This window comes from Ochotona princeps, chromosome 2, assembly GCF_030435755.1.
Source record: "Ochotona princeps isolate mOchPri1 chromosome 2, mOchPri1.hap1, whole genome shotgun sequence".
Classification (NCBI taxonomy): Eukaryota; Metazoa; Chordata; class Mammalia; order Lagomorpha; family Ochotonidae; genus Ochotona; species Ochotona princeps.
The window spans coordinates 121,473,556-121,499,329 of NC_080833.1; the positions used below are offsets into that span (position 1 = coordinate 121,473,556).

General features: G+C 50.6%; 1 protein-coding gene across 1 annotated transcript; it reads left to right on the forward strand.

The window, feature by feature from the left end:
* Positions 1-9,644: 9,644 nt before the first annotated feature.
* Positions 9,645-25,276, forward strand: SFT2D2 (SFT2 domain containing 2). Its single transcript, XM_058660605.1, has 8 exons — positions 9,645-9,874; positions 14,409-14,495; positions 14,695-14,780; positions 18,179-18,260; positions 20,199-20,234; positions 20,321-20,379; positions 21,986-22,015; positions 24,925-25,276. Exons 1-8 carry the CDS (start codon positions 9,812-9,814, stop codon positions 24,962-24,964), a joined length of 483 nt encoding a protein of 160 aa, XP_058516588.1. The 5' UTR covers positions 9,645-9,811; the 3' UTR covers positions 24,965-25,276.
* Positions 25,277-25,774: the final 498 nt, after the last annotated feature.

The following is a 25,774-nucleotide window of genomic DNA, read 5'->3' on the forward strand; positions in this document are numbered from 1 at the left end:
ATAAAATTTGCCTCAATGGACACAAAGTGGTTTGTTATTAGCACTCAATTTTACTTGGTACATTTTTCCTTTGCTTTTTCATATGTTCCTTTTGCTTATTTCTGTATGCAATGTATATTCAATATACTGATTAATTTAGGAACTGTCTTGCCTCAGTTTGTCAACTGAGTACAGGGTAAAAGACTTTGCCTGTCTTGGCAAATTTACGAGCAAGTGTGGCTGGTCTATCAGACAGTTTCTAACATAAGACCACACAAGCAAGTTCGACCACTGTTCTAAAAGGGAGCAGGCATATTGAGGAAGTCACACCCAGAGGACCAGGTGCACAAAGCCTGCCTGTGGTTAGCCAAGGTCAGTAGAGGAAACCTTCCTGTCCCTACTAGGAGTCTACTACGGAGAACAAGGGATAGCAGTTTATATTGGAGTGTGGATGTGTGAGGATCCCTGTGAGTTAACAGTAAGAGGCATAGGAAAATCCTCCTGGGCAGATCGTTTGGCACAGCTGTTAAGATTCCTTTTGGCAGAGAGAACAATGAGGAGCCCCTGTGAGGACAGATGGAGTATGCTCATTCTAATGGTAAAAAAAGAACGATGGGGAATACAGATAAGCTCAAGTTTTGGAAGCCTTCGATAAGGCATTGATACCTGTCTACTTCATTGTGCTTAACCTCTACTCTATTTTAGGGAAGATTTCTCCTGGGATCCAAAAGTTTATGGTTTTTACACTTTTAAGGATACCGTTCACATCTCTCTTCACCCCTTTTGTCAGTTTCTAGTTGCCTTTTGATGGGTTGGTTTGTGGGTATAAAACAATAGCTAATCTGGACAGTGGTACCACAAGGGTTCAAAGTCCCCTGCCTGTTCATAGACAGGCCTTTGCAAGGGAAAGCTTATCCAGTTTGTATGGGATTTGATTATCTGTTCTCCTACCAAGGACTCAAGTTTTGGGTACTTTCTAGCACCTTTAACTTCCTGGAAGAACACAGTTCCCTGAGTATTCAAAGAAAAGACACAAATGATCAGCTATTTTGGGTCCATCCTTATTCCCAGAGAACACAGACTGGCCCTGGAGAGGATATAGGCCATGAATTTAAGTCCTATTCTACAATCTCCTGGTAACTCTGGGCAATTCCTGGACTAACAGGATATTGCAGCTTGTTTCCCTAGGTATGGGGAAGTATTGAGGCTCCAATTTCAGGTTCTCAGGAATAAGCCAGAACAGGGGTCCTTCCTGTGACAAAATACAGCCTTCACCTAGTGAAAAGCTGTCATGACCAAGACCTTACCCCTCCATTAAGGTTGCCAAATCCAGATAAATTTAATCAGCTGCTTGTAACTGAGAGGCAAAGGATGGCATTAAAAATATTAATTCAGGACCTGGGATCTGTTAAGCAGCCTGTTGCATGCTTTTCTAAACCGGACAGATTTTCACAGAGATGGCTGTACTGCCTGCAGATAAAATTGGGTGTTGCCCTATTGGTGACTTGATTGCGACTGGACAAGAGATGATTCTCTTTATCTCACAGCAAATTGATTTCCTACTAGAACAAATAGGTTCTCATTAACTGCTAGACAGAAAACTCAAATACCAGACTCTTCAATTAGAAAATTCTCAGATGATATACTTAAACCCAGCTACCCTAATGTCAATCCCAGGAGATAATAGTCCCCTTCATGCTTGTCCCTAGGTCATGGATCTGTCCTATGCTGGCAGAAAGGACCTAAAAGACAAACCCCTGACCAGTGCAGATAAAAGATTTGGCTCACAGATTTGGGCAGTTCCCTACGATGTAAGAGTCTATTTGGGGGGTATGCAATAGTCATAACAAGTTACTGAAGAAAGGAGATACAAACAGACTGAAGCACCGTTGCCTTTATCCCTCCAGTTCCTTGATGCAATAAATCCTCCCAGGTAAGTTCCAGTCGTATCCTGCAGAAGTCATCAGAAGGGCTCTGATACGTTTCTGCAGATTACTTGCAGACTCGGTGGCTAAAAAGACTGTCCCTACTCGGCCTGCCTTTTTAGGCCCTCTCATCTGCAATGGGAAAATTGCACCTCTCAGTACACTAAGAGGATAACGTGTGGGCCAAAGAGCAGGAAAACACCAAAACAATGTGTCAGTGAGACCGACCAGTGTGTCACTGACCTGTATCAGTGAGAGGAGAAGACTGCTTCCCCCGGCACGGCGATGGAAAACCATAAAGGGCCTACATGAATTCTTCCACTCTGAGAGGGCCACCTGTAAGGAACCATGTAATAAGTTGTTTCCTGGAAACAGCCTGACAAGAACTCTCCAAAGATTCTGCCAAAATTGCACTCTCTGTACTATGAATAATCTGCAGGGGCCCCCACTGCCATTCTCAATAAAACATGAGCAGAGAAAGGGGGTTTACCCCTTGGCAAGATGGCAAATTGGATTTCAGAAGAATTTTTGCCCTGGCAAGGCTGTCAATACCTACTTTTTCTTTTCTTTTCTTTTCTTTTCTTTTTTTTTTTTTTTTTTTAAGATTTTTATTATTATTGGAAAGCCGGATATACGGAGAGGAGGAGAGACAGGAAGATCTTCCATCCGATGATTCACTCCCCAAGTGAGCCGCAACGGGCCGGTGCGCGCCGATCCGATGCCGGGAACCTGGAACCTTTTCCGGGTCTCCCACGTGGGTGCAGGGTCCCAAAGACTGCTTTCCCAGGCCACAAGCAGGGAGCTGGATGGGAAGTGGAGCTGCCGGGATTAGAACCGGCGCCCATATGGGATCCTGGGGCGTTTAAGGCGAGGACTTTAGCCGCTAGGCCACGCCGCCGGGCCCAATACCTACTTTTTTCTTAAAAATGCCCTTACCAGGTGACTGGAAGTCTTCCCAGCCGTGATTGAAAGGACTCGGGAAGTGGCCGAAATATCCTAAGGAAAGTTATCTGCCCTCAACCTGCTCCAGCCTCCCAAGTTCACTACAAAGTGACCATGGGCCTCTATTGCCAAACCTTAGGATAAGGTGGTATCTTCGCTGTCTTACCCTCAGTCTTTCTGAGTAGAACAGGCCAACCAGATCCTTTAAAAATCTAGGAAAATTTTGCTGTGAAACAAAGCAAAACTGGATTTTTATTCACCTAGTTGCTCTGCTTGGAATTAGGTCAGGGTCGGCCTTTCAGCTCTCAACAAATCCTCTTGAAGTTTTCTCTGGAAGACCCATCCACCACTTAGCTATGTTGATAAATACGGAAAAAAATACTATTAAGTACTTCATTTATTTTTTAAAAAGATTTCTTTTTCAATTTGAAAGTCTGAGTTACAGAGAGAGAAGGAGACATGCACACAGAGAGAAAAACAGAGATCTTCCATCTGCTGGTTCACTCCCTAAATGGCTGCAGAAGGCAGAGCAGGGTTGGTCAGAAACGAGTCTTCCACAAAGGGGCAGGCACCCGAGGATGTGAGCCCTCCTCCACTGTTTTCCTAGACCGTAAGCAGGGAACTGGATCAGAAGTGGAACAGTTGAGACTTGAACCACTACCCATATGGCATGCCAGCACTACCGGGCAGAGTCTTAGCCTACTCTGCCACAGTGCCGGCCCCTAAAAACTTCACTTCTTCTTTCCTTTTTTTTTTTTTTTGTAATATTTAATTATTTTTGTTGCAAAGCCAGATATACAGAGAAGAGGAGAGACAGAGAGGAAGGTCTTCTGTCCGATGATTCACTCCCCAAGTGACCAGACTGGCCAGAACTGCGCCGATCTGAAGCCAGGAGCCAGGAATTTCCTCCAGGTCTCCCACATGGGTGCAGGGTCCCAAATCTTTGGGCTGTCCTCGACTGCTTTCCCAGGCCACAAGCAGGGAGCTGGATGGGAAGGGAAGCTTCTCAGATTAGAACCGGTGCCCATATGGGATTCTGACGCATTCAAGGCAAAGACTTTAGGTGCTAGGCTACTGTGCTGGGTCCAATCCTTCACTTTTTTAGATTACTTTTTTTTTTTTTAAAGATTTATGCTATTTTTATTGCAAAGTCAGATATCCAGAGCAGAGGAGAGACAGAGAGGAAGAGCTTCTGTCCAAGTGACTGCAATGGGCAATGCTATGCCGATCCGAAGCCAGGAGCCAGGAGCTCTTCCGGGTCTCCCACGCGGGTGCAGCGTCCCAAGGCTTTGGGCCGTCCTCGACTGCTTTCCCAGGCCACAAGCAGGAGCTGGATGGGATATGGAGCAGCTGGGATTAGAACCGGCGCCCATATGGGATCGGGGATATGTTCAAGGTGAGAACTTTAGCCGCTAGGCCACTATGCCGGGTCCTAGATTACTTTCAAAAGACAATTTGAGACTTGGGCTTCAAACAGGTGAGGAGGCCATCATGTCCACTGATAGGAACTCAGAACCCGGGTTCTACTTAAAGTCCTGAAAGATGGCTCCCCCAGATCTCAGCTCACTTGCAATGATAAAGGTGCCTGGCACTCATAGTTGAAACTGCCATGTGAGGATCAAACCACACTGCCTTGAAGACCAAAAAGTCTTAGAATGCAAAAGGAACTTGGTTAACAGAACTTGGATGCATTCTTTTTTTTTAAAGATTTATTCATTTTTACTGGAAATGCAGATATATAGAGAGAAGGAGAGAGCGAAAAAGATCTTCCATTTGATGATCCACTCCCCATGTGGCTGCAACAGCCGGAACTGAGCCGATTTGCAGCCAGGAGTCTTTTCCAGGTCTCCCACTTGGGTGCAGGTTCCCAAGGCTTTGGGCTGTCTTCTACTGCTTTCCCAGGCCACAAGCAGGTAGGGAGCTGAGATTAGAACTGGCCCATATGGGATCCCAGCTCATGCAAGGTGAGGATTTTAACTGTTAGGTTACCGTGCCATGCCTGCATGCACTTTATATGAGGAGACCTCATACTTTCCTGCAGTTATCTGTGTCTTACACGCTTCTGACCCATACTCCTTCCTAACAGCTCTTCTTCTTCCAAGTCACCTCTGGCCACAGGGAATTCAACAGGCGATAGTTCCTATGGTCACTGTTCCCGGATTTGTTTAGAAACACTGGGACATTTGCAGAGAGGCATGGCTGACCTCTCTCAGGGAATGGTCCAGGTTCTTCAGAAGTGTTGTATGTCAACCAGTAAAGATGGAGCCTGTTAACAGGAAGACCAGTGTGAAGGCTGCAACCTTGTCTGCTTGCTTGAGTTCTCCTAGCAACATCCTGTAGGACGCCTGAGTAACTCTGCAACTTCCAAGTCACCATATATCAGATATTCTACTTCCCTCAAAACTGTCTTGTTCACCTCTCATTTCTCATCTCTGCCAAACACTTTGCTAAGTTATGCTAAAGTTTTTCTGTGAGGGGAGGCCCAAAGTATTGATAGCCAATTTCCACTGAAGTGGAAAATTGCCCCCTCTGGGGACTAGTGTTGTGGCTGCTGCCCAAGAGGCTATTCCCCATCTGGGTCCTGGTGCGAATCCTGGCTGCTCCAGTTCCTTTTCAAGTTCCTGATAATGTGCTTTGGAAAGCAGCAGATGGTCCAAGTGCCTTGGCTCCTGTACCCATGTGGGAGATTTGCATAAAGCTCCTGGTTTTAGTCTGGACCAGCCTGGGGCAATGTGGGCATTTGGGGAGTGAATGAATGCCTGGAAGATCTCTCTTTCTCTTTCTGTATCTGTCTCTCTGTAGCTTTGCTTTTCAAAGAAATAAAAATTCAAAAAAGAAAAATGCCTCCCTCATTCATGAAGTCAGACTAGTTCAAACTTTCACTGGAACCACACGGCACGTAATGTTCTAGAAGACCAAACGAATAGTGCTTCCACCACTCCCGAATGTCCATAGCTTGACCACTGGCTGACATATCATTTGTGCCACAGACTTAACGGAAATACACCTTTAATGGGAAAGTTTCTCATAGCTTCCAGTTTAACACTTATGTCTTCCTCATTTAAGAGATGCAGTCTGTGGAAATTCTACCTGCTAGTGCTCACCCAGCCATTGGATGGGGCCCTGCAAGTTGTGCTATGTCTTATTGCCACATACATTGCTGATCAATTGGCTCCAGTACTTATTCTCTTATATTTCACTTCTTGGCTCTCCAAGAGAGTTAGCCCCCTGCTTCCCATCCTGGTGGAACTGACATATTGGATGGGGTGGAAGGCTCACCACGGGAACAACTTTGCTAGCTTCCGCACTAACTGAACTGGATCTAGATTGCAGCCTACCTGTGCTGTGGTGGGCCTTTAAAATAAGCGAGGCTTAAACATGCTAACCATTACCCAAGGGAATATCTGCACCATGTTCAAAGAATGCAGGTTTTGTGTCAATCATACTGGGTGGGTGTAACACCACAGTCAACATTTCTTAAGGCTAGGCAACTCTAGGCCCAAGCAGAACAGGGCTGAATGTTTTGACTGGTTGCTGATCATAGAGATCCTTGCTCTGATAACTCGTTGGCCCTACACTTCCCAAACTCTTACTACTTCTTTGTGGACCATGTATCTTTAATGCCTTTCTCCCTTCTGTTGCTAATAGAGTATGTGTTATCCAGTTCCAGTAGATAATAAGGTAAGGGTTTCAACCTATCCCGTCAGACAATGCAATCATTCACCTAGATTGTACAGGGCAATCTGTCTGTGTGAGCCATTTTCAAACACCATGGGACAGACAGCAAGAGAATACTTATAATTAGTTCTATTTCAGCAAGAAGAAACTATAGAAGCTGGATTTGTATGACTTATTAATTCTCTGGAGGGAGGAATATTAGGAGAGGTAGAAAGATAAACATAAGCCCAAGTGTGTAAGAAGAAAAAACGCAGAGCTCATGCAGGAAGGAATTTGCATGTATTGAAAGCAACCCAATGCTTACAAATCAAAATTCTTGCCCAATATCATTCCAGGAGAGGTCCCATGCCCATGGACCTTCCTGCTTGGCAGCATTCCAGAAGTTCCGTGCCCCTGGAATCTTCCTGCCCAATAACATTGCAGCAGAGGGAGGAAGGAAAATTGGCAGGACAAATTGATCTGTATCCATAAAAACTCCAGTCTCATATGTACACGGGTCACTCAGTCCTCTGCCTAGCTGCCTGCCTCGTCTGTCAGGTGTAAGCCTCGTGAAAGTTTTACTAGCTTGCTTCCTGCCCATCTTTGTTTTCTTATCTGGATGTTTTCCTTTGGGGAGACAAGGCCTGAAGATGACTCCAGTCTTATTAAATCACAGACTGAAGTTTCTCATTCACTTCATCACTCAATGTGTATTTACCATGCACCTGCTTTCCAGGTAGTTTTTGGAGAGTAAAGAGCTAACACCATGCAGATCTCATTATCTGGAGGAGACAGACTTGAAAATCAATAGTGACTGCATGGTGAGGTGAGAGAGAGAGACACACACAAGGAAGGAGCAGCATCAGGTAAACGTGGCAATATTTGCTGTTTAAGATCAGAAGCATAGGGCTAGCTGTGTGCTCTAAGGGGTCAAGTGCATGCTGTGGCATTGCCATTTCATATGTGTGCCCATTTGAGTCCTAGCTGCTCCACTTCTGACCCAACTTCCTGCGAATGCACCTGGGAGGGCACAGCAGGCCAACCCAAGGCTCTTCCCTTCTGACTGGCCCTGTCCTGGCTGTTGTGGCCATTTAGGGAGTGAACCGGTGGATGGAATATGTCTATTTCTCCCTCTTTGCTTTCCAATGAACAAAACAAATTGTAAAGGAAAAAAACAAAGATCAGAGTATAAATTATAATTATTAAACAAATTGTGATTGGGTTTCCATAAAAATGAAATCATAAAAGGGGTGTAATTATAGCCGTTTTGCAGACTTGAGTAGGGCTCTGTGTAAATGCTTTTGCCTAGCTTATTTTTAAAACTTGCTTTAAGAAAGATTTTATTTTTATTCGAAATGCAGAGTTACAGAGAGAGAGAGGCATAGAAAGACATCTGTTGGTTCACTCCCTAAATGGTCACTGATGGTTGCCCTGGGAACCAGAGGAGGGCAGAGCTTGCTTCGAGCCCAACCTCAGGCTGCAACCTGGGTAGGACAGTGGATTTCTGGCGGGCCCCTGAGGCAGTGAAGTCACTGCTCCACCAATGAAGGGCCGAAGCAATTCAGCTTCCATGTCTCCATCACATCTGTTTTTCCACTACACAGGGAAGGAAATCCCATGACCGCGGTTCCCTGGAATAAAGGCCATCTAAATTCTTTTTATGCATTTGACTGAGGTGTTCTTTCCCTGATGGCTGGCGAATCTTACAGCCACAATGGCTGGAGCTGAGCCCACCAGAAACGAGGTGCCAGGAGCTTCCTCTGGGTCTCTCAAATGGATGCAGGGTTTCAAGGATTTGGGCCATCCTCAACTGCTTTTCCAAGCCATAAACAGGAAGCTGGAAGGGAAGTGGAACAGACAGGACACGAACCAGAACTCACATGGGATGTCGGCACTACAGGCAGAGGATTAGTGGGCTACACCTCTGTGTCAGCCCCTTGCCTAGTTATCAATCAGTTCTAAGAGACCCAACTTCTTGGTAACATCGGATTTCTCTCCATTCGGATGTAGCATTCTTATCGTTTCTGAAGTGTTATTGTGTGTGTTCAGACCAGATGCTGTAACTGATCTTCCAATGGGTGCTCCTGAAAATCTCTCTGCTTTTTCCTGACTGATTCAGTCTTGAAGTATATTTTACAGGCATTTCCCAGTTTGCTGCATGAGTCCAGGATCTGCCTTCGGTCTGGCCTTGGGGGTTACATGGATTCACCAACAAACAAACAAACAAAACAAAAACCGAACTATTAGTGCTGGAGTCAATTGGGAGGCTAGTAAACAAACCACTCAGCAAACAAAACAATCTAATACCGCTTTTCCACCAAATTCTAACCTGTTCCTCCAGATTTTGCCCAAATTACCCACGTTGATGCATTTCTAGTTGGAAATACAATAGTGTTGCTTCTTCCTCTCCTTCTTTTTCAGATTTATTTATGTGAAAAGCAGGGTTACAGACACGCCCACACAAACACTCAGAGAAAACAAGATGGAAGTCTTCCATGTGCTGGTTCACTCCCCAGTGGGAAGCCAGGAGCCAGAAACTCCTTGCTAGTTTCCCACGTGGGTGCAGGGCTCCAGGCACCCACACCATCACAGGCTGTCTTCCCAGGCACAGCAGAAGACAAAGAGCGAGGAAAGGCGGCAGACAGGACCCCACCAGAGTTCATTTAGGATGCTGGGATATGGCAGGATAACTGCCTCTTTTGGCCTTTGCCATTTCATCACCATCACAAAGCTTCTTGGTGGACTTTGCTCAGGTTAGCCTTCAGTGATGTTTTTCTTTTCCTCCTCCCCTCCCCCTCCTATATGCATATGTATATATGCATATAAAGTCAAGAGACATGGAAGACCATGTAAGTGCAATCACAGCGTGCAGGAGCCATGCTTCCTTCACTTCGTCCCTATTTGCAGATCCCTGCACGTGGTGGGTGCACAGCATTCCTCAACTGACTCAGCGAGGGCCCCGGCGGGACGGCCGGTTCCAGATTGGAACGCGGCGCCGGACGCAGAACTGGTGTTTGGCAACGCCCGGCCGATCTTTTCTCCACGCCAGCCCTTCCTGTCCGGCCCAGCCCGCCTCCCTTGACCCCAAACCCACAGCAGCCGGGGCGGGCGGGGAGGGAGCCGGCTGCAGGCGCGCGGGGCATGCCGGGCGCGGCCCAGGTGGGCAGGTGCCTGGGCGGGGCGTGCCGTGGTTGGCGGCGGGGCGCGGGGCGGCGGCCGAGGGGGCCGAGCACCCGGAAGAGCCGTCAGCTCTGCGGGCGCAACAGGCGGCTGCCCGAGAGCCGGAGGCGGCGGCCACCAGGCCCGGGATGGACAAGCTGAAGAAAGTGCTGAGCGGGCAGGACACCGAGGACCAGAGCGGCCTGTCCGAGGTGGGTGTGCGCGGCCCCTCTCCGTCCCCGCTCCCGCGCCCCTCGCCAGCCGGGGGCCTCCGCAGCCCGGGCGCTCCTCCCGCACCGGTGGATGCGGCTCCTGGAGAAGCCGAGCAGGATTTCCAGGATTCCTTGGAAAGCAGCCTTCCTTTTCCTCCTTGCTCACTCCGCGGGCTCAGCTAGGACTTCCCGAGCCAGGGGCGGGAGCGCGCCGGGATGTCGCCATCCGCGTCGTTTTTTGTGGTGGTTGTTCTGCGCCTCCCCAGCTTGGGAAGAGGGGGCGGCGTTGGAGTGGAAGCCCACAAGCGGCTACGGGCTGGCGAGTAGGCCCTGGGAGGCTCCATCGCTCACACCAGGGACTGTCCCGGGCTGCGCTGGGCAGGACAGAGATCCCGAGCCGAGATGGAGAGAGCCGTGGTCTCGGGCCGGGTTGGGCAGGGGCGGCGGGCCCGGGGCTTCCTGACTCGCTGGCCGCCTCGCACGCAGTGCCCGCCAGGTTTAGGTTGTGGGGTGGACACTCCTACCTGGCCGAGGGCTCTTGGCGATGTAGCCTCACAGCCGACCCAGCCTCGAACTCCCGACGGACGGGGACTGGTGTTGTCCGCCCTCACTGCAGGCTCTCTCGAGACTGCCTGCACAATTGTTTATTGTGTTAGGAGGCTTTGAATCCACACGGAATCTGTGTTTCTATCTTGAATGCTTTCAGCTTTTGTTTTCTTTCCCTCTCTGGATGTCAGCTTGACATTTCTCTCTTTTCTTTGGTGTGTTCCGTGGCTACAGTTTTCCCGTGTAGGAGATGAGGGTGTTGAACAAGGTAGTGACAGCCGCTTGTAGCTGGAAACTTGAATTTTCACTCTAACTGAAGTCTTGGTTTTTCTCAGCATGCCGCTTTCCCACTTTGGTGGCTGCTGGTTTTGTTTTGTGTTTTGCTCTGCGTGCTTCTAGTAGTCCACTCGCTCTGTGAAATCTCAACCTCAAATGTGTTCTTTGTATCATTACCTTTTAGGGATCAAGGGTTACAAGAATGAAGTTGTGTTGATTTATTTGAAGGGCCAAAGGAGAGAGATGTTCCATCTATTGGTTCGCTCCCCAAATGCTAGCCGTGGCTGGGACTGGGCTACACTGAAAGCCAGGGACCCTGGAATCTGGGTCTTGCACTTGGTGGCAGCCAACCCGAGGACTTAGGGCCATCTCGTGCCATTTCCCAGGGTGTGTGTCAGCAGAGAGCTGGATCAGAAACACCCTCGGAACTTGGTTCTGAACTTGCAATCCGGAATATTGGCAGTGCACAATGGGTGTACTGGTTTGACTGTTTCAAAGAACTCAGTTGGTTTTTAAAAAAGATGTGTGACCTTTATTACTTGGTTAAGGCTCAAGAGTAATTTGATGGGTTCTTGCTCTTTCATTTCTGGTCCCCTATGAGCTCTTAGACTGTGCCTAAGAAAGATCTGCCACTCAGATCATTGGCCCTTGCTACTTGGAAGCCTCACGCCCCACTCACTACCACCAAACTTAGGAGCCGCTGGTGCTCGAGAGGGAGACCCTAGGGGCCCACGTGGTGGTGCAGCTGATGAACCCCCTGGCATTCTGTATCAGAATGCTGGTTCAAGCGCTGGCTGCAAAGGCGCCTGGGAAGGCAGTGGAAGATGGCCCCAGTCTGTGGGCCCCTGCCACCCACGAGGGAGACCCAGATCGAGTTGCTGGCTTCAGCTGGGCAGAGCCCTGATTGTTGTGGGCATACGGGGGAATGAACCAGTAGGTGAAGATCTCTTTCTGTGTCTCTCTGCCTTTTCAGTCAATAAATGCATCGTTAAAGTCTTCTCTTCCTGAAGACGCTGGGGATGATGTGGATACTGTACATACAAACCTGCTGGTTTTTTTTTTTTTTTTTTTCTTCTCTGAAGTGGAGGAGGCAGTGCAGGGCTTTAAGCTGTGATCAGCTTGCTTAGGTAGTAGAGCTCTTTAGAGAAGAGTGGATGCAGCTCTGTTTTGAACTAGAGGTCCTTTCTGAGGGAGGCTTGCTTTGCGTGGGTCTTATGCAGCCTGGGAAGCGTGTTGTAGCACCTGGCTCATTGTCAGGGCTTAGTTTTTCCTTACTAGCTTGGGTCTTGAGCCCGTCATCTCCTGTTTTCGTGAGGTGGATTCTATGGTAGCATGCTCATGTGGTGGATTGCACTAGTTACCAAAGCCACTGCCTTTCCCATGTTTCGCCATTTAAAGTCGTCATCGCGGTCGGCCTGGTTCTGTCTTCCCCGCCCCTCTCGGGTTTGCCTGGCTGTGCTGATCGTAAACAGCCTCATGATGAGTGTTCTAATGGATACCTCGCCTACGGGAACACGCCTTCCATGGTTAGTCTCGGTGGACTAATTCCTGCAAGTGCAGGTTGTGTGTTTCTCTCAAGGATGCTGGGGACCTGAGAGGTGTGCGTGCCAAGTGCCAGGAAGAGAGCCACAATCCTTTCTCACTTTCATCTGTTGACACTCTGTTTGAATAATTCTAAGCCTTACATTTTTGGCAAGAGCTCCTCTGCTCTCCGTATCCTGGAGTGAAAGGCACCTTTGTGTGTAGCTGCCAGTTGGCCAGTGAGCGCATGGCCTGCAAGTTCTATCCAGGTGTGATTGCAGCCTCTCTAATTCCTCAAGCAGGACGTGAGCATGGATTCCAGCAGCCGTAAATTTAGGGGGCCATCTTGTGTTCGCTCCACTGGTTTTCCCACAGTTAGCATGATGGAGTCCATCATGCTGGAACTCCAGCCTCCTTCTTTCTTGCCCAGGTATTCCTCTGCAGGAATTTGTGGTCCCATTTGGGTGGCTTCAGCCTGGAGGACATGAAGTCCCAAATGGCAGTTTTTGCAGTAGGAATCAGGCAGGCTTTGGTGAAAGTGCTTGCTATTGCCAGTGGTTTGGTTTCTTATGGGGGCTGGGATCTCATTGTGCTTGGAGACCATTTAGACTTCCACATGCCAAGGTCAATTCAAATTTGCTACCCAAACCTATGAATTTCCGTCTTCAGGCGGGGACGGGGTGGGACTAGAATCTATGTGTATCTGTTGATGTCAGGTAGTGCTCAGGGAACTGATCCAGCCAGTCCTGCTAGCTGCTCTGCCGCACGCAGCTCTGCTCCTTGGTTCTTGCCCCAGTAAGACCAGTGGTCCTTGTCCTTGTTCAGTAGGTCAGTCAGAGGTGCCCTATCTGACCATCTGGGCCGGCTAAGTCTGATAGTAGAGGCTCCCCTCACGGCTTGTTTTGGAATCAAGGGAGTTGAAGAAAGCAGACTGCTCCGTGGAGCCCAGTGGCTGGCTCATCTGTCACATCCAGCTCTGCTGCCTGCTCTGTGGCACTGTCCTTAGATGTGCCTTCTGGCAGGGACATCAGTAGCCATGAGTTTTCTGCAAGTGTGTGTGTGTGTGTGTGTGTGTGTGGTGTTGCATTATTATCCCATTTCGGTATGTCACCCTATGCGGTTGGAAGTGGGCTCTTTCTGTTGACCTAAATTCCTTTCTCCTGGGTGGAGATCAAACCGTTCCTTAGTGACACATGCCACAGCTGGGGGAGCCCTTCTTCCCGCTCTTTGTGCTTCTGGTTGGACTGGAAGTTGGGAGACATGGTCGAAAACAGCATCCTGAGGCAGCAGGAGCTGTCGGTCTAGTGACTCCCAAAGCTTCTGCCACCACCTGCCTCGCCCCGTTGGCCAGGTGGAAGTATGGCTGGCACCGCTGAGCCCAGTGTCTGATGCTGGCTGTGCTGGCCCCACGAGGGGTACCCTGCCTTGCTCTCATTTCTCCAAGGCACCTGCTTGGGGCTGCCTCACAGGTGCCTTGGGTGGACAGACAGGGAAGGCCTCTGACATAGGGACAAAAGTGTTAGGGCTCTCCTGTGTCAATGAACTTTTGCTGGGTATCATGGCTCCCCCTGGACTTGGCTCTGGTTAACCACCAGCACAGGCAAGGCAGTGACTCACTGGGATCTGCCCCATGCTCGGGGGACTTGGCTGGGGCCAGCACCCTGGGAGCACAAAATCAGCACCCAGAGTGAAGGACATGGGTGAGTCAGCTGCTGGAGGATGTGGACTTTCACCCTGCCAGGTCCCAGGAGAGCCACTGCCACAGCCTGGCTCCCAGATGCAGGGGAGGGTGACCTGGGCTCCCAGCAGCCTCAGCGCCGTCTGCCACAGCCATGCTGGAGGTGTCCGGGCCTTCCTGGCTGCTGTGGGGGGCTTTGGGCAACGGTGGCTTGGCTGTCTGGCTTCCCTGATGGTGCAGTGGCTTGAGCAGGGAGGCCCTAGGGCTGGAGGTGTTCAGACACCTGCAGGGTGAGCTCTTATCAGCTGCTTCCTTTCTGGATCTGAGCTCCCAGCTCTGATAAGAGCTGGATTCCGTGACTGCTGTGGCTCTGAGCAGGCTGCGCTGTGCGTGCCCTGCCTTCTCCAGTCCGATGAACCTGCCTCAGAGTTTCATTATGTGCTTGTTGTGTCTGGGCTTTGCCTGCATTGGACATCATGTGAGTGCGTAATTCTTTTTTTTTTTTAATTTTAGGTCATCGAGGCGTCCTCGTTAAGCTGGAGTACCAGGCTTAAAGGCTTCATCGCCTGCTTTGCTATAGGAATCCTCTGCTCGGTCCTGGTAAGCGCTCCCTCCCTCCTCGCTTCGATCTGCAGTGTCTTTTCCCCTTCGCCCACCTCCCTTTCTTGCCCTTTGCACGAATCGAGAGAGGAGGAGGGAGGCCGCAAATAGAGGTTACCCAGGCTGTGTCCAAGTTCCTGGCTTCGTGGTGGGGTTGGAGGTGCTGCTCTTGTCAAATGCCATATGCTTTGTCTTGCAGGGCACTCTGCTGCTATGGGTGCCCGGGAAGGGACTGTCCCTCTTCGCGGTGTTCTATACCTTTGGCAATATCGCATCCATCGGGAGGTAAGTAGTCAGCAGATGGCAAAGTGGGTGTGCAGTGGGCTTCAGGGAGGTGGCAGTGGAGCGGGCTGTAGTACTTCCACTAGTTTAAGCAGCAGAAAGGGTAGTTAGACCACCAGCTAGTCATATCCTACTATTTCCAAGTGTTTTATTTCCTGCTTTATCTTTGAAACACCCCTGATGGAAAGCAGGCAGCCTGGTATTTTATATACTGTGATTTTATATACGTGGCAGCTGTGTGACAGTGGGTGAACGCTCTCTGCATCGTTTCCAGCACAGTTCTTCCCCGTTACTCTCTTCTCACTGTCGTCGGGGGCTGAACTAAGAGTTTTCAGAGGGCTCGCTGGGCCAGTGTCGTGAGCGAAACTGGTTGTTATTTAGGATCAGACCATTGTATGCTTGAGTTTCCCTCTGGGTGGGCAGGGCATCTGCTGGGTCATCTGCTGGGGATGGGCAGCCTGTTCTGCATGCGGCAGGTGCACGGAGCTCCCAGATGCAGCCCATCTGCTCTCCTGCTCCAGGGCTGGTCCTGGCTCTCTAGCTGTGGGTGGTGGCCTGGCCTGGCCCTCAGGAGCCCCAGCTCAGTCGTCTTCCCTCTGCCCTCCCTTATCTCTGCACAAACACCCTTAACGGTCAAGGGATCCGAGTTTCCCGGCCTGCTGGGTGCTGACCTCTCTTCCCTGGTCCCTGCCTTCCTTTCCCTGCTGTTTGTCCCTCACTGACCAACTTTGCTCAGTGGGTGAGCCCGGGCCATACTCTGTGCTGGGCCCTGCAGGTATAGAGACAAGGGCAGTTTGGCCCCTGCCATAGTAGAGGCCACTGATGGGCTGGCAGGTGGTTCTACAAACTGATGACACAGTTTGGGAAGAGAGGTGCTCAAGGAGGGGGAGTTGGCCCCACCTGACCTGGGAAGGCAAGGAGGGCTTCCTGGGAAGGGTGGCAGCTGAGCTGGACTTGGCTTTGCCGCGGTCATTTCCCACCCTAACTCCTAGAAGATGCTTCTGCTGGGTTGCTCCACTCCAGGTCATTTTCTGCTGAGCTGTGGAGCCTCATTTATAGCCCTGCCTAACTCCTTCAAGGGACTCCCAGCCCTCAACCTGCATACGTCAAAGGCCCTAAGGGGCCCGGCTTCACCCGAGTCCTGGTCCACACCCCTGTACTCTCAGCCAGGCTGCTTTGTGTGTTCAACTGGGGCTGTTTGCTCCCTGTGAAGTGTTATTCCCTCAGTAACTTCCTGTTTGTCGGAGTCTGGCTCACCTGTCACCTATTCTGGGAAGCTTTTTCTTATTCCTCCTCTCCAGGACTATTGGCTTCCTGCTCTGTGGCTGTTTGTATCCCACACATCTATGTGGCACACAGGTGGGACTGTTAGTTCAGTAACTGTGACTATTTGGTAAGCCACTTGATGAGGACTGAGCCCGTGTCTTTCTGGGTGCAGGGTCCCAAAGCTTTGGGCCGTCCTCGACTGTTTTTCCAGGCCACAAGCAGGGAGCTGGATGGGAAGTGGAGCTGCCGGGATTAGAACCGGCGCCCATATGGGATCCCGGGGCTTTCAAGGCGAGGACTTCAGCCACTAAGCCACGCTGCCGGGCCCCCACGTTGCTTTTAAAGCTTTAAGCTTTCCCAAATACTAACTTTGGAGGGAGGTTTGCTTTAGTCAAGCAGTGTAGGTTTTCATACATGGTCATGACTGAGTATAAATAAATACATAGGTGTGTTGTTCAGTCGGAACAATTGATGTTTAGCAGCTCCTAATGGAGCACTCTCTTCCTGGCAACTTGTAGGGAAATATTAAAGGGGACAAATAGTTATTTCCAGCGTGTGCTAAGAGCTCATGGCTTTACGTGCGAGACACAAGCTGTGTGTCATTTCTGAGAGCATCTTCCCTGGTGTAGGCTGCAGGTGCGCTCTGAATTGAAGCGCTTGAACTGAGCGAGTAGCCTTGAATTCAGGTTGCAACCTCATGGCACCTTAGGTAGAATTCAGTAGCTGGTGTCTCTGTTGACTGGCTCGTGTCAAACATGAGCTGAGAGGAGCCTGGTAGGTGATGCCCGGGGGTATGTCCTGCGCACCTGGGAGAAGCCTGACGCTTGCCCTGGCAGGTGGTATGTGGCGCAGCTGGCTCTGCTCCAGGGATGGGGTTGCTGTCAGGATCCATCCCTTCTGGGATGCTTGTTAGAGAGGTCTTGTGGAGCGTTGAATCCAGTGGGTGCAGGTGGAGTGTCAACACTTTTGATTCCTGGCTGTGTGATTCTGGATATGCAAATCGGCTTTCCTGAGGTTCGTTTTCTCATCTCTCAAATTGGTCTTGATTCCTCACTGACAGTAGTGGAGTTGAAATGAGGCGCGGTATGCAATATCTGACATTTAACAAGCATTTGACAAATGATAGATGAAATCATTGTCATGAAAATTGCTCCCTGGAAATGAAATAAATTGAAATATTCTGCTTTTTTTTTTAAAAAAAAGATGTATTTATTTTTATTGGAAAGGCAGATTTACAAAGAGAAGGAGAGACAGAGAAAGATCTTCCAGCCACTGGTTCACTCCCCAAACACCTGCAATGGAATTCTTTGGGCCGTCCTCAGCTTGTTCTTCAGGCCGTATTTAGGGAGTTGGATGGGAAGTGGAGCAGCTGGGGCATGAACCAGCGCCCATAGGGGATCCCGGTGCATGCAAGGGGGAGGGTTAGCCAATCCAGCCTTTGTGCCAGGCCTGTTCTTTTAATTTTTTTAAAAAGAAATCTTTTGGGTAAGATTTATTTGTTTTTACTGCAAAGTCAGATATACAGAGAGGAGGAGAGACAGAGAGGAAGATCTTCCATCCAATGATTCACTCCCCAAGCGGCCGCAATGGCTGGAGCTGAGCCAATCCGAAACCAGGAGCCAGGAGCTTCTTCTGGGTCTCCCACATGGGTGCAGGGTCCCAAGATGTTGGGCCGTCCTTGACTGCTTTCCCAGGCCACAAGCAGGGAGCTGGATGGGAAGAGAGTATCTATGGTATGATCCTGGCACATGCAAGGCGAGGACTTTAGCCGCTAGGCTTCCGCACTGGGCCAGGTGTCCCTTTTCTAAGTTGTGTGCCTGAGCTTTGTCAGCTGGTTGGTTGGTTTCTGCGGGTAGGTTGTCTGGGATCAAGGTGGCGGCAGGGGAAGAGATCATCTGTTGGGAGGGCTGTGACTCAGTTTACAGCTGAGCCCTGCCCTTTGCTAGCTGGGTGGTCTGAAGCATAAGCATACGTAGATGAGAATCGGGTATACAAGGCTTTCCGGCAAAGTCAGGGCTTTTCAAATGTTAGCTGCTATTACTGCTGCCGTGGGCACAGGGGGTCCAGGGCGGCTACTCGGTGCACCCTGTGTTGTCTGTCCTGCCCTGATCGGCTTGTGTGTGTTTACCTCTTAGCACCATCTTCCTCATGGGCCCGCTGAAGCAGCTCAAACGCATGTTCGAGCCCACGCGTTTGATTGCAACGATCATGGTGCTGGTAAGGCCTGCTTTTTGTTGGGCTTCCCAAGTGGGAGTTTATGTTTCTGTGACACAGAATTGTTTTCCCTCGTAAACCCAAGGACCTTTTTGTCTCCCTTGCTTGTGACTTACTGCTAACTCTGCAACTGCGTGGCAGAAGGGGGCCTTGCTTGTGGGGTAATCCCGCCCCCGCTTTTCTCATCAAGGTACTAGCAGTTCTATGAAGAGCCTCTAGAGGGCGATACTTGCCAAGTGGACCCATCTGATCAGGAGGCTTTCCTTGTGCTAGCTGAGCACGCAGCACTTGGAGGGCTCCACCCAGAAGGCCAGAACTCATCCCCTGGGACGGGACTCCCCGCATCTGTTAGGATGGATTGCCTGTTTGTCCGTCATTACTTGACACCAGGACCACATTTACTCCATTTTGTCAGTCTTTACGAAATGGGAGGGTCTCCCTGTGGCCCATCGCCCTGTGCCCCTCCCTGACAACACAGCCTTTGTGATTTTCACATCTGCTTGCCTCGTTGACCCAGAGCATGTCTCCCTTCTGTTGCCTGGGCTCGTCCATGTGGCGTCAGAATCATTCCCACCCACCGTCACCAGGCTCCTGTTAGGATGATTAATATCACAAGTGGAAGCTGATCAACATACTTTTTCAGTTTTAGTGTCATCTGTGTACATTTCATTTGTCCAGACAGGTAGATTCTTGAAGGTCATGACCATGTCTACTGTTTGTTTCCCCTTAGTGCACTGGTCAGGAGACAGGCCGTTGGAAAACACCGCAGCCGTAATTTAGGAGTTGTTATAGTTATTGAAGCATGCCTATGAAAGACATGGCTGGCAACTCAGACACCCATTGGTTTTGGATAGTCCCAGGTGTAGATGGTTGATAAGCCTTTTGTAGAAAGAGCTTTCCAGGAAAGAAGTTAGTGAAAAATTGAGTGGCCTGTAAGCCAGTACCTGGCTTGTTGCCTGTGAGGTTAACATCTTGTTCTCATTGCTCATTCTGCCACAAAGACAAGTGTTGGATAAGAATTAAAATTCAGGGGTTTATATCAAGAATTAAAATTATATCAAACCATCGTGTACCGTTGTCTTGGATACAGAAAGCTATAAAGACCCGAGCAGTACATTTACCATGTATGATAACTTGGAAATAAATGTCATATTGTTGAAGCATTTGCAGAACTAACAATCTGGGGCTTACAAAGTCCCGGATGATGACACAAAGTGTACCTTAGTGGTTTTAAACGAGAAGGTGGCGTGATGAAGGGCTGTACCGCAAATGCGATTTTATCCACTGGGCAGAAGAGGGAAGACTCAGAAGAAAAGCAACATCGTTCTCTTTTTAATCTATGTGATTCTTTATTGGCGAGTTTGATTTCTTGGGGATTTGTTTTGAAAAGATTTACTTATTTGAGAGGCTGAGTGATAGAGGGACAAGGGGAGAAGACAGATTTTCCATCTGCTGGTTTACTCCCCAGATGGCTGCCCTGGCCTGAACTTTGGCCAGGCAAAGCCGGGAGCCTGGGGCTCCGTCCAGGTCTTCCACATGGAAGGCAGGGGCCCAGGTGCATGTGCTGGTGTTCACTGCCCCCCCAGTGGATTCCCAGTGGATTCCCAGTGGATTCCCAGCGATCTGGGTCTAAGCACAACAGCTGGCATTTGAAGCCGTGTTCTGATGTGGGTTGCAGGCGTTGCGCACGGCACTTTGACTCGCTCACGGAGACTGGAGCTCTGCTGCCAAGCACGGGTACTCAGTGGGTTCAGTGTTTTGAAATGAAGGATATGCTTGGTTGCTGTGATAAATAGAACTGGATAACTGAAAACCTGACAGTATGGTGAATATATCTATCTATCTATATATATATAGACTAAGTCTTGCCAGTTTTGTGTATTAATTTTTGCCATGTCGTCGTCGTCACGACGTTGAATCATGTGTCCTTCCTCCTTGCAGTTGTGTTTCGCGCTGACACTGTGTTCTGCCTTTTGGGTAAGCACGCGTTTTACTCTCCCCTGCCCTTTCTCGCCTTGCCTGTGGTCACATATACGCCTCTAACCGTGTCATTTTGCCTTCAGTGGCGTAACAAGGGGCTTGCGCTCATCTTCTGCATTTTGCAGTCTTTGGCCTTGACGTGGTAAGTAACCTTTAAAACCGTCTCTTCCCACGCAAGCCTCTGACTAAGGCAGCTGGGAGAGAGGACACCCACATGCAGTGGTGGGAGGCTTGGGAAATCACGGCAGCTTTTCAGCTGAGGAGTTTTCAGTGGTGCAGGTGAAGGCTTGCAAGCAGAAGGCTGTCTGCTCGGCCCACCGCCAAGAGATGGCAGTATTGGTCTTGGTGGGTCACTGGAGGGCCTGTGTTGTGTGGTGGCCGCAGCATTTTTGGCTGGGCTTGTGGATGGCTTTTGGGGTTTCTGATGTCATCAAACTGTTCTCTTCAGTGAGTGCTGGGACAAAGCAAGTGGTAGGAATTCTGCTGAAAAGATGCTTGTGAGATGGACAGCAATGAACCAGGGGAGGGGCCAGAGAGATCCGGACAAGATTGTCAGCAGCAGGTCAGGAGTGTGGCAGGCCAACAGGAAAGCACAGGCCGTGAGCTGAAGGATCCGTGCACACGTTGGAGGCCTGTGGCTTTTGGGAATTCAGGTGCATTCTTGAAAATTATAACTCCAGGGCCAGGCAGAGAGAAAAGGCTACGGGAGACCTTACTGTTCAAAAGTGTGATTGGCACTGCACAGATTTAATTATTTGAAAGTCAAAGTTACAGAGAGAAAGAGTGAGCGAGAGCTCCCCAAGTGGGTACAGCTGCCAGGTCTGGGATAGGGCTGCAGCCAGCTTCCAGAAGGCTCACCAGTTCTCCCACATGGGTGGCAGAAGTCCTTGGGACCATCTTGTGCTGCCTTTTCAGTATGTTAGCAGGTGCTAGAGGAAGTGGTTTTCACTGGCTGTGCCACAGCGAAGGCCCTAATGGTCTGGTTTTAATATAGACGCACACATTTTTGCAGTAGACATTGAAAGGACCTGGTTGATGGCGAACATTTATATTTCATTTTTTTGTCTTGTGGAAGAATTTGCTATCCACGTACACTCCCCCATCTTTACTGATTTTGGAAACCAGCTTTGAAGTTCATCATTTCTATATCCTCGGGGGAACCGTGACTTCACTGCCGACCCTGGTGTATCTGACTAGCGTCCTGCCTGACCCATGAGAGCTGATGTTTCCTGTCTGCCGTGGCTGAGCTGGTAGTGGCTCACCGAGACACCCTGGGCTTGGGCCCTTGAATCATCGTAGCTCTGATAGGTTTTTTCAGTCCTGGAGCACCGGGTAGTGCTTTCCCACTGCTTTTCTGTCCTCTTTTACAAAGTCATAGGATCAGAGTAGAAAATTGATCCACAGGAATAGAAGCTGAGGGTCTGTAAACAGATGTGTTCTTTCAGAATAGGGCTCCTGTGCCACTGGATACTTGGCAGCCAGGTAGTTGATTGCTGCTGGCTTTTTTGGTTAAGGCAGCACTCCTCCGGTCAGGCCAAGATTTCTCACAGAGGCCTTTTTTTGCCTTTCTTTTGTGGCCACACTGCTGCATACATGGCGTGTGTGTGTGTGTGTGCGCGCACATTACACCCCAGACCCAGGACAGGGAGGGTCTCGACAGGTCATTACTGATGCTCTGACGGCTCGGGGGTTGCTGGGTAATTCTGCAGTCTCGCCATCTGATTCAACCTTCTGTTTGTGTCTCATAGGTACAGCCTTTCCTTCATACCCTTTGCAAGGTAAGACGGCTTGGGAACGCAGTATCTGTGAGTTGAGGGTGATAATATTGGCACGGGGCCTTTCAGAAAATGCATTCAGAGGGGTACTGTTGTTTTACGTATTGCTACTAAAGCCCTTTGAGGCAAAGGCAAATGTGTGTGTATGTATATGTATTTACAGATGAGTGGCTGAGGGTCACCCTTGCACCCACCCTGGTTGTAGGAGATGAGTTTATTTTGGTGCAGAATGTGTGGAAATCCGTGCATCATTTTTCTGTCATGCACATATTCCATGGACTTCTTGAAGATCCCCTCCTACGGGTCATGGTAGGGGTGGCCTGGGCCATTGTCTCCTGGCGTCACCCATCTTCTGGGATGACGGCGCCCGTGTACACACTGTCGTTCTTTCACTGTGTAGCTGTGAGGTCCTCCCCCCACCCCCCACGTGACTCTCACCTAGTGTCAGTGAACAAGAAACAGCATCTCAGCTTCCGCCTGTTTCCCCACAAAATCGCACTTAGGGAAAGTGTCAGAAGAGCTTATAAAAGGGGAAGTAGCAAGGCAGGCCTTCCTGGGTAGCAGGGTGGCCTGGGCCTTCGCAGAGGCCTTTTCCTGCTGGACCTCCCTACGTAGGCACTTTTCCTAGTGGGCCTCTCCCAGTTGCTTTGCCTCTGACACTGTCTAATGCAGCCACGTGATTTCAGTTCTCTGTCACGACCCGTTAACTCGAAGCATGTGTGAACTGGGCGGAGGGGTGATCAGTTGTATTCCTGCTGCTTTCCAAGTCACCTGCTGGCAGTGCTGGAAGCTCTGAATTGCTGACGGGGTGGGTTGTGAGCAAACTCCTCATGTTAAAGGTGTGTTAAAGCTCGGTGCCTTCATGGACGGCCCTGGGAGGCTAGATGGAAGAATTTCAAGATGGCAATGTCAGGGCATGGTTCCAAATGCAGACGCTTCGAAGGCTGGGCCCAGCGTTCACCCACACACCTGGGCTTGCCTGGGTTCAGACCCTTCGAAGGCTGGGCCCAGCGCTCACCCACGCACCTGGGCTTGCCTGGGTCTGTTCTTCAGGATCACAGGCATGCTCTGGATCAGCTTGTACAGGGCTCCCAGATGAGGGACTGGGCCTGGGAGCTTCAAGGACTCAGCCAGTGGCAGTTTCCCCTAGCAAGGAGGGAACGTGGTGCTGGGTCCTGAAGTGCTGTCCAGAGTTTCTTATTGCATTCCGCAGCAGTGTGTTGATGCGGCAGGAAAGAGTTCTCTGGGGAATGGTTTTGGTAAATCAGGTGGGTTCCTTGTGGCCTGGCTTTCCCCACCCTTTAATCTGTTGTGTATTGTGAGCCACTTCCCTGCCGCCAGAACATCTTGACTGCAGTGCAGAGCGGATCTCTGGCAGTACAGAGGGTCACATTGTGTTACAGCAAAGTGCCTGCTCACAAAGGCGTGTTGGCTCACCTCTCCTTGCCTCATTTCACTCCCAGTGTCTTCAGTCCCAGAAGGGGAGGTGGTGGTGATAGGTGGAGGTGGTGGAGGTGGAGGCGGTGGTGATGGGTGGTGGTGGTGGTGGTGGAGGTGGTGATGGGTGGTGGTGGTGGAGGTGGTGGTAGAGGTGGTTGATGGGTGGTGGTGGTGGTGGTGGTGGGTGGTGGTGATAGGTGGAGGTGGTGGTGGGTGGTGGTGGAGGTGGAGGTGGTGGTGGTGGGTGGTGGTGGTGGTGGAGGTGGTGGGTGGTGGAGGTGGTGGTGGGTGGTGGTGATAGGTGGAGGTGGTGGTGGGTGGAGGTGGTGGTGGTGGAGGTGGTGGTGGTAGAGGTGGTGATGGGTGGTGGTGGTGGAGGTGGTGGTGGAGGTGGTGATGGGTGGTGGTGGTGGAGGTGGTGGAGGTGGTGGTGGTGGGTGGTGGTGGTGGAGGTGGTGGTGGGTGGTGTGTGTAGGGGAGAGTGGCGTGGGTGGGGAGGAGGCTTGCTGGCACTGAGGAGTAGCTGTGAAGTCTGCCAAGGCCTTATGCTCCCTGCACTGATTTCCAAGGAGTAGATGCCCAGTGCCTGCAGAGAAGCTCCTGACGGATGTGCCTTTAAGGCCGCCTCTGCTTGGTTGGAATGACCGAAGCCTCTCCTGAGGACTTGGTTTCAGGCTTTCAGTGTGTTCCGTGATTGTGGCTGATGGGAAATGCGACCATCCCGATTGATTTTCTGTTGCTGGCAGTCTTTCTTTCTTTCTTTCTTTCTTTCTTTCTTTCTTTCTTTCTTTCTTTCTTTCTTTCTTTTTTAAGATTTATTTATTTTTTATTACAAAGTCAGATATACAGAGAGGAGGAGAGACAGAGAGGAAGATCTTCCGTCCAATGATTCACTCCCCAAGTGACCGCAACGGGCCGGTGCACGCCGATCCGAAGCCAGGAACCAGGAACCTCTTCCGGGTCTCCCACGCAGTTGCAGGGTCCCAAAGCATTGGGCCGTCCTCGACGGCTTTCCCAGGCCACAAGCAGGGAGCTGGATGGGAAGTGGAGCTGCCGGGATCAGAACCGGCGCCCATATGGGATCCCAGGGCGTTCAAGGCGAGGACTTTGGGCACTAGGCCACGCCGCCGGGCCCTGCTGGCAGTCTTTCTTGCTGTGTTTTCTGCTGACGGTGATAACGGCTGTCATTTATGACACATCTGTTCTTACCCTGGGTCTGTAGCGTGGGGGGCTGTCCCCTTTTAAAGAGAAGGCAGCTGAAACTCCTGGACCAGTGAGCTGTGCAGTCCAGGAGAATCCTGCTAAGGAGTGTCGAAGCTGTGGTCTGCTGCTGCAGCAGCTCTGACCTCGCCAGGAAGGAGGTTTCCGCCCTGCGAGGTGGTCTGCAGACTCCAGGGGAGGGTCTTTGCCTGACACAGGACCATTGTGGGGGGGACAGGGTCCCACTCACTTTTGTGTCTTTTCCTCCCTAGGGATGCAGTGAAGAAGTGTTTCACTGTGTGTCTTGCATAACACTGCCACTTCTGCAGAACTTGGGCAGGCACTGCGAGCAGCAGCTGGCGGACTGCTGTAGGAATACCTCCTCCACTGTGTCTTACAGACGCGTGCCTTTACCTCGCAGCCGTGTTGCGGCTTTGCAGCTTGTACATTGCAGGGCTGATTTTGGAAGCAGCGGTGCCTTCCCCAAGCCCTGCTGCCTGTGGCACGGCCCGAGAGGTGGGTTCTGTGGCTCATGGAGTCGAAGCTTGCTCACGGCACCTGTGTGTTCCTTGGATGGTGTCCCACGGATGTCTCATCAGCAAAGTCTCGTTCGCCGCAGCAGCACCTGAGCCCTGAGGGTGACGATAGGACAGCCCCACCGGGGGTCACGAGATGTGAAAGCAAAAGGCACAGCTTGGCCACACGCAGCATGGCCCTGCTTCTGCTCCGTGTCTGAGAACAAGTCATTCTGCTCTGCGTCAGCCTGGGGGAGCTGGCCGTGGAGGAAAGCAGAATTTTTTTTTTTTTTTGGATCTGAACATTGCCATTCTTGCTGTTTCCACTCTACACCAGCCCGCGTAGTCCATTTCCCAGCATTCCGCGCAGGCTCCCCAGCCCCGTTGGCCTCTCCGCTGCAGCCGGTCAATAGAGAGCAAAGCACAGCAGAAAAGTGTGACTGGTTCCTGGTGAGCAGGACATTGAGGAGAGGTGCAGAACCTCGCTGCTCTCTGCGGGTTATTGTCCCCTCGCTGTTTGCAAATGTTTGCTGTTAAGTTGCTGTTTGTTTTCTCTTCTCTCTGGAGTGGGGCCAGGTGACCGTGGGCAGGGACGGGCTCCTTCTGG

Bases quoted from the DNA above. Each gene is read 5' to 3' on its own strand.
- SFT2D2 (XM_058660605.1), top strand. From the start codon at position 9,812: ATGGACAAGCTGAAGAAAGTGCTGAGCGGGCAGGACACCGAGGACCAG. The intron at 18,261-20,198 runs GTAAGGCCTGCT...TCCTCCTTGCAG, and splicing joins TTGCAACGATCATGGTGCTG to TTGTGTTTCGCGCTGACACT. The intron at 20,235-20,320 runs GTAAGCACGCGT...TTTTGCCTTCAG, and splicing joins CACTGTGTTCTGCCTTTTGG to TGGCGTAACAAGGGGCTTGC.